The sequence below is a fragment of the Osmerus mordax genome, chromosome 3 (assembly GCF_038355195.1).
Source record: "Osmerus mordax isolate fOsmMor3 chromosome 3, fOsmMor3.pri, whole genome shotgun sequence".
Taxonomy (NCBI): domain Eukaryota; kingdom Metazoa; phylum Chordata; class Actinopteri; order Osmeriformes; family Osmeridae; genus Osmerus; species Osmerus mordax.
The window spans coordinates 21,874,989-21,886,724 of NC_090052.1; the positions used below are offsets into that span (position 1 = coordinate 21,874,989).

Consider the following 11,736-nt stretch of genomic DNA (forward strand, 5'->3'; position numbering starts at 1 on the left):
CAGCCGCCTTTCATCTCATCCCCTCCCCCCGTAGCTCCATCCTTCCATCCCTTCCTCCTCCCCGCTATCTGCAACACAGCAGGCCTGCCTCCATGGGAAGCTTGAAAGACAAATCTCTCCTCCTCTTCTGTCTCTAAATCCCCTCTCTTTCCTCCCTCCCTCCTTTCCATCCCTCCCTTCCTTCCCCTGCTCTCCCCCTTCCTCCTTCCCCAGACGTAGTGTAAGGATGCAGAGATCCAGGATGAGCCTGCCCTCAGATCCTCTCTCTCTCTTACATAACGAGGCTCACACGTCCAGAGCTGACAGTCCATTTACATACAGGGACATTCCCCCCCGAGGCAAGTACGGTGAAGTGCCTTGCCCAAGGACACAACGTCAGTTGGCATGACCGGGAATCGAACTGGCAACCTTCGGATTACTAGCCCGACTCCCTCACCGCTCAGCCACCTGACTCCTTCCTCACAGCATGGTGCGTCAAACCCACAGCTGTACTGTCCGTCACAGGTGCTCTCAGGTGCGCTATGCACTGCCTTCCTTCCTTCCTTCATAGGCCGGATAGGACAGTAGTACTCGTCAGCTAGTAACTAGTATCGTCAGTGCTGTCATCTGTTTTCTGGTTGCTTTATTGCATATTTAATAACAACTGGGTGGAGAGGAAGTCAGAGGAAGATGTTCTGGGGAGTCTTCTGAATAAGACATGGGCTCGGCCGTTTCTGCTAATGACAAGATTTCCACTTCAACACGAGAGAGGTGCTTCATTCTGCTCGATTTAGTAGTGGAACTCGAGTCTTGATCGAAGTGTAGTGCAGTATTAAATAACCCAGTAACCCCACACAGCTCTACACAACATAACAACTCAACAAGGTTTTATCTCCACAGACATGTTTTTATTTCCACACCCTTCCATGAGAGCAATATGGATTCATGCAAACACAACACACACAAAGAGAGATTATATTCCAAATGTCGAGTTGGAGAAAGCGTAGTCCAGAGGGGGAACTAGTCTGTTCTCCATTCCCTGGAGGAGTCCCTATCTGGAAGGTAAATCACCTCAAAACAGAAAACTAAATATAAACGGATATGAAGAAAAAGGGTCTTTGGCCGCTTCATCGGTTGTCTTGAGGGCATGTCAGGTCCTTGTGTGTTTGCTAAACTTCAAAACTGAATAAGTAGTACACTGTATACAAATGATGAATTTTACTTTCAGCTCTACAAGTTTGAGAATAATATCAAATCATGTACAGTACATTTGTGCTATAGGAATAAATAAAAGTCACTGCAATAATTTCCACAATTCATTTTTTTTTTCTTCTTTACGTTCACATTAAACTTCAGATTCCACATTTTCTTCTTAAACCATGCAAGTAAAAAAGATTCAGTTCAGCTTGTCCATTCACAACTGATACCACACAGGCAGACTAATCTTCTGTATCAAATCATAGATGCTTCCATGGAAGTCTATATTTGAAAGTTTTACTCTAAATAACCTAACAAGCAGTGAAGTTCCTTTTTCAAAATGGCTGATGACGAGCACAAACAACATCCAGAACAAAAAACACAACAATACATCAAAATATGACAAATGTTTGATGACGTTTTTCCAAATAAATAGAAATAACATATACAGTACCTTATGACTATGACAGCACTCAAATAAATAGTATAAACAAAGACAAACCAATGACATTGTGACAGCACACATCGGTTAGAGCAGAGCAGAAAAAAACTCTAAATGTGATGCCTCTGGCTCTTTCACTCTCTGAATCACCGTTACAGAAGCAAGGAAACAGTCACAAAGTCTACTTTTTTGCAGATGACTTCATCTCCCTAATTAAGACTTGGACGATGGACATATTGCTTGAAGGTGAGGAGTCCTGATCTACTCTTTAGCAACATTCATAATAGACGGTTTATCGCTCTGAGGCGGTTCTGCTTGACTTTCCTGTGTAATCCTGTCCTCAGGTCTGGATAGCTACATTACAGTACAGTGCATTATAGTCAGTTAGCACAGTACAGTACATAATAGTTCAGTACAGTCTAATAACTGAAGGGGACCCACAGACAGCAGAGTCCAGGGCTCAGTGTAAAAGGACAGGTGGAGATGTTCTTCATCCCCTCACCATCATCATCATCAATATTGTCATTGCCAACGTCTGTTTGATTCCTCGGTCACGTGATACGTCTCGTCGTCATGGAGACGTCACTCCATCTTTTCCCATCTTCCAAAACGCCATTCCTCCCCTCCTCTTCTCTTCTCCCCCCGTTCCTCTCTTCCTCAGGGGGGCGGTCGAGTCTGCGTTGTCAGCTACGCAGATGTGTGTGTGTCCCCGTGTGTGTGTTCAAGTGTGTGTGTGTGTAGGTGTGCGTCCAAGACGCCGGCGCCGACCTCCACCCTACACGCAGATCTCAATGGGCGTGGTCACCAGGACACGCCCCCCTCCGTTGTTGTTGTCGCGGGAGACGCGGTCGTAGCTTCCTGTGGAGGAGGGAGAGCTGTTGGAGGAGGAGTAATGGTGGGACCCTCCCAGCACCTCCCCCATGACTCCTCCCTTGGCCGCCAGGCTCTGCTGCTTCATCCGGTCCACCAGCACCTCCTCCTCGGACGAGGAGGAGGTGCTGACCTCCAGAGGAGGCGCGGCGGCGTTGCCCCCGGAGACCGCCCCGCTCCCGCCGTTGATGTTCCCGCTGTTGGAGTCCAGCATCCAGGTTTGGCTGAAGAAACCGAACACCTCCTTGACGGAGCCCCGCCTCTCCTGATCCACGGAGAGGAGCCTGCGGAACATCCGTAGGGCCTGGTCGCTGAACCGCCTCCACTGCGACGGCACCACGTTGGAGCGCCGTCGCTGCCAGCGGACGAACTCCTGGTAGAAGGCGTCCGAGGGCAGGGCCTTCTCCCAGGGGAAGTTGCCGGTCAGCATGCAGAAGAGGAGCACGCCAAACGCCCACACGTCTGTGCTGTAGTCCACGCTGAAGCCCTCGTGGCGCGACGCGTCGCACAGCTCCGGTGCCGTGTAGGGGATGGTGCCGCTCACTCGCTTCACTGGGGAGCCGGCGCGGCGCGTCATGCCGAAGTCAGACAGCTTGACCTTGCGGCACTCCCGGTCGAAGATCAGGATGTTCTCCGGCTTGATGTCGCGGTGCACCAGCTTCTTACAGTGGAGGTAGTCCAGGGCTATCGCCACCTGGTGGACACAACGCTTCGCGACGGTCTCTGGAAGGCCCACCTAGAGGACAGGAGAGGAAGTGACACCCAGGGTCAGATGATCAGAGGTCAAACTAGGGGTCTACTTCCTGTATTAACCTCTTGTTGTACTAACAACTTCCTCGACCAAACAATTCCTATACGGACTTCTTCCTGTGCGAAACATTTCCTTTATGAATCCCTGACTGCTCTGACTAATTCTTGTGCAAACTACTTGGTGCGCTGTACTGCCTACCTCTCATGCCAGCCGTTTGTATCATAATATTAAGCACAAACATGTAATATGATCTGTGTGTTAGGACTTTTTATATGTCTGGGATGACTATTGTGCCAAGATACACAATCACCTTTTGGAAATTAACTTGCCATTGCCATTACATGACCATGGCACCACTGCATTGAAACCAACTAGCCTCTGTGATTAAGCCACCAGAGTCTGTGAAGCTGGAGTGTGATTATCACCATCTATACAGGTATTTATAACATCGCTCAATAATAACTCCTCCACTGGCAAGGACGACTGTATGTAATCCTCCAGGGGTACTGTAAGACATTATATCTGCAGTGGAAACACAGCCGCCGGGTAAGAATAGCAGTCTGTGTCAGAGGGTTTTTTGTTTTTTAAGGGAAAAAAAGGCAGACCTTTTACCCAAAGTGACGCACCAGGGGGATTTCAAACTAAGACCTTTTGATCTGCCAACAAATGCTCTACCACTGAGCTATATCCATCCCTGATGATGATGATGATGATGATGTGGATTAGGTTGCCATGGAAGAAACCTTCATCCTGCTGTACATGAGTCCAAGTTACAAACCCTAAAATGGCCTGGAATTTATTTAAATATGGATGTTTAAACTGAATACATCCAAATATGGACTTAAACAGTGGAACCGTCTAATAATGGACATTAAACATAAACATAACGACAAAATGGCTATTTATGGATTTCTACTGACGTGAATCCTGTAGAAATAACAGCTAGTGAAACTCATGTTTTAGGATTGATGGTATTCACCATTGAGAGTGTACTTATGTGCTGTATAAACTTACAACACACACACAGGTCACAGAGACCAAACAGTGACCATGTGTTCCTCCTACACAAATACATACAGTAAAAACATTCTACACACACACACACCAGGAGTGACCCTCACCTGAGGCGGGATGATGTCGAACAGGTCCCCCGCCAGAGCAAACTCCTGAGCAAAGATGTAGTATTCGTCGGTCTCGAAGGCGATCCCGTACATGTTGATGACAAAGGGGCAGGGGGACAGGTAGAGGGAGATGCTGTACTCCCTCAGGAAGCTCCTCAACTTGGTGCTCTTCTTCCTCAGGAACTTCAGTGCCATCTTGGTCCCTGGAACACAATGTACTCATTTTTTTAAATCAAAATTAGGAGAGCAGAGGAACCTAGGCAAGGTTACGCAACTGTAAAACGTCAAGCTGAAAAAATATATTTGTGGAGGGATGGAGGGAGGGGGTACACAGACACAGAACAGGTTTTCGCCTCATTTATTCTAGTTTTTATTTATTCAAAAGAAACCTGTCCCAGGTTTGTATGATGAAGTGAGTTTACAGCGCTGGATGCTGAAGAGTAATATGCTGAGGAGGGATTTGTAAATATTCCACAACCTTGAATGTCTGACTAGTTTAATCACAACACAACACAGCACACACACCCCACCCCCATCTCTCCCTCTCCCTCTCCCTCTCCCTCTCCCTCTCCCTCTCCCTCTCCCTCTCCCTCTCCCTCTCCCTCTCTCTAGTGCAGAGAAGTGTAAGGGGCCGCTTGGTAGTGTTTGAAACAGTGAACAGACAACAGTCTACTGATACGTTGATCACACCCACGCATGGAGCTACTGTAGAATCAGGCTGATGAGATTAGAGAAACTAAAACTGCTCTCAGTCGGCCTGATTGCAGAATATGTTTTTCCGATCATGCAAAGAGGGGAAGAAGGGAAGCGGGAAAAGGATGAGGGATAGAGTGCCAGCGGAGGGAACCAGGGAGAGAGGGTCCAGGGGGGATGGAGAGAGAGAGAGAGAGGAAGGGTGAGAGAGAGAGAGAGGAAGGGTGAGAGAGAGAGAGAGAGAGAGAGAGAGAGAGAGAGAGAGAGGGTGAGAGGGTGAGAGGGTGAGAGGGTGAGAGGGTGAGAGGGTGAGAGGGTGAGAGGGTGAGAGGGTGAGAGGGTGAGAGGGTGAGAGAGAGAGAGAGAGAGAGAGAGAGAGAGAGAGAGGTAAATGCATAGAGGTGAGTACTGCATCAGTGCATCTGATGGAGGACAGACACACTGCAGCGCCTCAGTGTGTCTGTCCTCCCTGAACACCCAGAGCCTCTGACGGTCACTGTGTCAGACAACTTCTCCAATAGCCTCATCTCAGCCCCAGCTCCAGCCTCACACCCAGCCCCAGCCCTAGCCCCAGGCCCAGCCTCACACCCAGCCCCAGGCCCAGCCTCAACCCTAGACTCTGCATCAGCCCCAGGCCCAGCCCCAGCCTCAACCCTAGACCCTGCTTAAGCCCCAGCCCCAGCCTAACACCCAGCCTCAGGCCCAGCCCCAGCCTCAACCCTAGACCCTGCTTCAGCCCTAGCCTCACACCCAGCCTCAGCCTCAACCCTAGACCCTGCTTAAGCCCCAGCCTCAACCCTAGACCCTGCTTCAGCCCCAGCCTCAACCCTAGACCCCCACATCTACAGACTGAGGATGAGACAAGGACGGTCTACAGTCTAGTACTGCAGACACACCCCAGTTGTCTTACTGCATAGAGCAGAGCCATGGACCACACAGCAGATAAGCCATCAGGTGAACAAGGAAGAAACCAGGACTGGCATTAATCCCTCTACTGTCAGCAAGGACACAAATGTAGACACACACACACACACACACACACAACTAGACACTCAAAAGCAGTCAAATTCATATCCGTACACAGAAAAACACACACATGCATAAACTCACGTGTACAGTACACACATAAACAAAAAAACACATAAGAGCTGATGATTGATTGGGTTCAGGCTGAACTTCAAGAATGTCAGGATTTGTGTCTAGATGACACAGTGTGACAACAAACAACATCACAAGCACAGCACTAGTCTGTGTGTCTATGTGTGCGTGCAGTCTGCATGTGTGTGTGTGTGCTTCGTGCATGTGTGTGTGTAGATGACACAGTACGCTCAGTGATACATCACAACAAGGCAGAGATGGGGCTGACTGAGTTTACAGTCTCCACAGAGTAATGACAGGGCGTGAGGATAGGCAGGTCTGGAAGAAGACAGATGGTGTGCGTGTTCGTTCAGCATATCTCAGAGAGACCACTAAACCAATGCGGTCCTTTAAAAGCTTAAAAAGGTCATCTCTCCCCCAGAAACAGAGCGTAGTGGCTGGGGAGATGAACATCACGACTGCCCCCTCTGCTCCACTGCCCTGAGAGACGGGGCACAGCTGGAGCAGATGGTGGATCCTTTGGCTTTGCGTTCACGAGCAAATAAAAAGGGTCAACGGATAATTGCTAAAGCAGACCTCATCTGCCCATCTGGATCTCTACGTTACTGGCTCATGCTTGGAAGCTGTGTATCACAGGACTGAAGCTACCTAGTCAGTCCTACAGTATAGTATAGTATTCTGTAGTAAGATATAGTATAGAACAGTATGGTATAGTACAGTACAGTATAATTTTGTATAACACAGTACGGTATAGCGCAGTAGAGTATGGCACAGTATAGTTTTGGATGGAATAGTGCAGTACAGCTGTACGGATGTTTTTATGCATATATTAAAACACACTGATGAATAACAGAATAGAATAAACTCTCATTCCAATTGTATGCACGTGTAATAGGCAGGTCTGACCCCTGACCTTCGACTGACCTCTGAGTTTGTGTACGACCAGGTCGACCTTCCCGTAGGTTCCCTTGCCCAGCTCCCTGATGACCTCATAGTACTTGTTGACCTCTAACCTCTCCAGGTTCTGAGCAGCGATCAGCTGCAGCTCCTCCAGGATGTCCACTGAGCTGCCGTCACTGCGTGTCACATGGGCCGAGGAGGAGGAGCTCATCTTGCAAAGGGGAGGGGCTTGGAGCGCTTGAGGAGGAGGCGGGGTGATCTGGAGACTGATGATGTCACTGAGGAAGGAGGAAGGAGACAGGAGGGGCAGGAAGGAAGGAAGGAAGGGAAGAAAGGTGAGGAGGGGTTAGAGAGTGGAACACTGACATTGAGCTTGAGTACCCGCAGACACACACACACACACCATATGCACCACACACACACAAAAGATGATGGCAAGAGCGGAAATCACACACCCATGGGTTTTGTTTGCATTCCTTCCCTACACACACAAATAGAACTAAACACACACACACACACACACCTTTTATCTCACAAACATCAAAGAGTAGGCTGAGAGTTTTGTATTTGAGCCAAATCTGAAATTATGTAATCTCTGAGCCTTGCTGTGAGCACAGATCCAGGTTCCGCTGCGGAACGCCTTTCATGTCAGCTAGATCACAGGCTTCAGCTTCCCGGTTCCCCCCTTCCCCAGCGGAGAACACACAACCCCAGGAGGAACAAACAGGGGCTGCCAGAGTTCTCTTCGCTGAACAAATGCGATGTTCCCCCTCCAATTTCCTCAGATGAACTAGCTACTTGTCCAGGTTAGGTTTGTGACTTCCTCTTCACATGGTTCCTGCTAGGTGGGCGTGGATGTGGCATAACACTGGCTGGGAACAATACAGACTGTTCCTTTTCATTAATCACTGAAATACTGTTAGGACTGTCTGGCAACAATACCAGAATGTAGAACTGTGCACTTCTGGTCATAAATCATCTGCTGTAATCATATGCACCTGTTTCTACCACTACATGCACTATTTGTACATTGCTTTGGATAGCAACATCTGCTAAATAAGTACATGACATCCGGTGGGGCCATATGAACGAACACAACTGACCTCGGATCAGTCCAGCTCTCCACTCATAGATGAACGCAGACTGTCACCTCTGCCGGTTACCAGCATCTGAGTCTTAGTGAGGTTCAAATCAGAGCTCTGGCACGTTTTTATATGTGGAGCAGGGCAATCTTTAAATAAATAATAGTGTGTGTTTTTTTTTGCACCGAGATCCAAACCTCAGGTACCGTATGTGTAGTTCCATCCCAGCTCTTAAACTGGTCTGGTGTGATGGTGAGAAGTGTCACTCACTCCTCTCTCCTCTTTGACCCGCCAAGCAACAACACTTGTTCACTGCATCCCTTCCTGATCTGTGATTGGTTGAGAACTCTTCCCAGACCTGCTGGTACTGCAGTCAGATGGCAACTCTCGCTCTCTTTTTTTCCCCTCCACCCTTCTCTATCACTCCATCTCTTTCACCCTCCCTCTCTCTCTCTCTCTCTCTCGCTCTCTCTCTCTCCCTCCCTTCATCCCTCCCTTCATCCCTCCCTCCCTCCCTCCCTCTCCCTATTGATCCCTTCATTTCTCTCCCTCCATCTCTAAGCTATTACTTGCCTTTGCGCTGCCTCCTGCTCCCTCTCTCCACCCCCCCCTATCTTTCTCTGTCTCTCTCTCGCACTCCATCTCTCCCTTTCTCAGTAACAAGAAGAGACATGTGTGAAACAGACAGGATGTCAAATGTAGGCACTTCCTGTGCAGAGGGTCCATCTGTGCCTCTAGTGTAGCTGTCATCCAATGTGTGAGTGTGTGTGCATGCCTGTGTGTGCTTGCTTGTGTGTGTGTGTGCTTGTGTGTGTGTTCCACACACTTCCACATACTCCTGCGTGTCATTTCAAAGGGTCACAAGATGAAAGCACAGAGACACTCTGGTAATTAAGCTGCTTCCCTGCTGCATCACTGCCAGCTGTACCACCCAGCCTTGTACTCCCTCCCTAAGCCTCTATCCAACCTCCAGCCCCAGCCTCTACCCTACCTTCCCTCACCAGCCTCCACCCTACCCTATCTTCAGTCCAGACTTATCTGAATTCAAAGCACAGACGAAGCTTAGCTTGGCCAGTCTAACGTGCGTCACGGCCTCCTGCCATGCCCCCACCACCTCATTACACCCAGGAGAGAAGTATCCATCCAAGACTGTGTGTGTATGTTTATGTGTGTCTGTATGTGTGTGTGTGTGTATATGTGTATGTGTGTGTAGATGTGTATGTGTGTGTGTATACGTGTATGTGTGTGTGTATATGTGTGTGTAGATGTGTATGTGTGTGTAGATGTGTATGTGTATGTGTGTGTGTATGTGTGTATGTGTGTATATGTGTATGTGTATGTGTGTGTGTGTGTATGTGTGTCAGTTAGTCTCAGTGCCAGGTGACAACAGGTACACCTAACAATTACTAAAAACTGCTGAGCAATGCTGGACTGATTGCTGTTCCACACACACACTGTATGCATGCACACACACACGCACACAAAAACAACTCCCATCGCGTCTAGAAAGAGCAGCACAGTGCATTGGCCAGCTCACCAATGCGGCCTGCCAAACTGCATCCTGTAGAGTTCGTACCAGGTGACTACATGTGACACACCCACCTCACACATGGCCCCGCCCACCTCACACATGACCCTGCCCACCTCACGTGGTCCCGCCCACATCACCTGTGCTCAGGGTCACACAGGAGACGTGCACGTGGTCCGACTCTTTACAGTCTCCTACACGCAACAGATAACTCTGTTAACAGTTCCCTGCATATCAGATTACCATCTCTCTAGTCTCCTACATGAAAAAGCCTGAAGACACTTCCTGGTAACAAGGTGTCTGGTTGCTCATGGTTACAGATGGGATGCTGGTTAACTAGCACATGATTGTCTCTTCTATAAGTGGCACCATTCTCTCTCTCTCTCTCTCTCTCTCTCTCTCTCTCTCCCTCCCTCTCCCTCTCCCTCTCCCTCTCCCTCTCCCTCTCCCTCTCCCTCTCCCTCTCCCTCTCCCTCTCCCTCAGTTTCTCAGGCTCTTTCTCTCCCTCTGTCTTTCTGTCACTGCTCATTTCTCTCTCTCCTTCTCTCTCTCCTAGTCTTTTGTCAACCAGAACCCACAGACAGTAGATTCCTTCTGTATACCAGATCCCACAAACAGTAGATAGACAGATCCCTTCTGTGGATTGGATGCCATGTATAGCGGATCCCTTCTAGATCCCAGGAGATCCCCAGACCTCTAGAGATGTATGGGCCTGGGAGAGGCACAGCACTGTCATGGTGAGGTGTGGATCTCCTCTCCACTGTGTGTGTGTGTGTATGCCTGTGTGTGTCTTTATGTGTGTGTGTGCCTGTGTCCAAATGTGTGTGTCTGTGTGTGTGACAAAGACAGTGAGTGAAAGGTGGCAAGAGAATGGCCAGGGATCATTAAAAAAAAATCTATAAATCAATAACAAAAACTGTCGACCTATGTGCACCACAGTCCCATCCTAGGGAACCCATAGACACGGGTACACGGCATTAAAGCCTGTAGGTAACAGGGATCAAACACCTTCCCACAGACATGCTAGCAAGCCTCTATTGTTCTCCAGCTGCTTGTCATTGCCTGTATAGCGCTGCTCTCACTTTGCTCTGCTGGTTTGCCCAAACTGGCCGTCAATGCACAACACAACCGACTCCATCGAAGAATTAGTCTTGGTCGGCAGTTTCAACGTTTCAATGCGCATAAGCTAGAGAAACGATCAATAGAAAGGACTTCTAAAAGACTGAGCTTGCTACTAAGTAAGAGCGCAGAGCAGAGATGCCTGTGTCGGAGGCATCTTTGTCCGCGGACCTGCAGAGCAGACATACTGGATACAATCAGTGCACGTCTGGGATGGATTGAAACATGCAGACGATCAAACCAACGGTGTGAAAACATTCGCCCTCTGAAAAATACTGCGGCCACACAATCCATCTTTTCGCAGCCAGTCAAACTGTAACGCTACGCTGCTTTTGACTTACCTTTCAGAATGCGCTGCATACAAGCCGAGTTGTCATTCCATTCGGCATGAACTTCAATTCTGATCGGAGTTGAGATGTGAGAGAGATGTCATCGGTTACGACCTAAATGTCCCCTAATTCTGCAGATGCGTTATCGTTGACAATGTATGCAAGCACAGACGGACACGCACATTACAAATTCACCTTGCGGCTGTTTTAGAGCGCTGGTCACTGTTTGTTGCCGCGGTAGCTGCTGCGCTATTGTCTGCCTGTGGTCGCTCGGCTGCCAAGTGGAGACAAGGATGCACGGGCTTGCCCAGCCCACCGCGCCTCCCTCCAGTCCAATCAGAACCTTGAGCGAGCCAGCTGTGGGGGAATGGAACGGAGACCAAGGAGGCGGGGTGGACTGTCTCTACACAGAATAGAATCCCATAGATGGGGCTACTCTGCATACAAAGTGCAGCCTCTCGCGCAGGACGTTGCCTTTTGTGCTTGAGTCGTGATGGCCGTTGTCTAATCAAGGAGTTTGTATGAAATAAACTTTAAAAGGGAAGCGCGGGGTGCGGAGGTGTTTTCGCATCATTATGAGTCTGAAAACATAAAGATATCTGTTTTCTACTGTCACCACTCACGCTG

At 49.0% G+C, this 11,736-nt stretch overlaps 1 protein-coding gene across 1 annotated transcript; it reads right to left on the bottom strand.

Moving 5' to 3' along the window:
* Window positions 1–1,590: 1,590 nt before the first annotated feature.
* On the bottom strand, window positions 1,591–11,215 carry LOC136941100 (serine/threonine-protein kinase SBK1-like). Its single transcript, XM_067233504.1, has 4 exons — window positions 11,122–11,215; window positions 7,076–7,329; window positions 4,361–4,563; window positions 1,591–3,224 (listed from the first exon to the last, which is right to left on the bottom strand). Exons 2-4 carry the CDS (start codon window positions 7,260–7,262, stop codon window positions 2,394–2,396), a joined length of 1,221 nt encoding a protein of 406 aa, XP_067089605.1. The 5' UTR covers window positions 7,263–7,329; window positions 11,122–11,215; the 3' UTR covers window positions 1,591–2,393.
* Between the last annotated feature and the right edge of the window lie 521 nt (window positions 11,216–11,736).

Excerpts from the sequence above, each read along its gene's own strand:
- LOC136941100 (XM_067233504.1), bottom strand. The coding sequence starts at position 7,262 with ATGAGCTCCTCCTCCTCGGCCCATGTGACACGCAGTGACGGCAGCTCA. Across the intron at positions 4,564-7,075 it reads GGTCGTACACAAACTCAGAG|GGACCAAGATGGCACTGAAG; the intron begins GTCAGTCGAAGG and ends ATTGTGTTCCAG. Across the intron at positions 3,225-4,360 it reads TCGACATCATCCCGCCTCAG|GTGGGCCTTCCAGAGACCGT; the intron begins GTGAGGGTCACT and ends CCTGTCCTCTAG.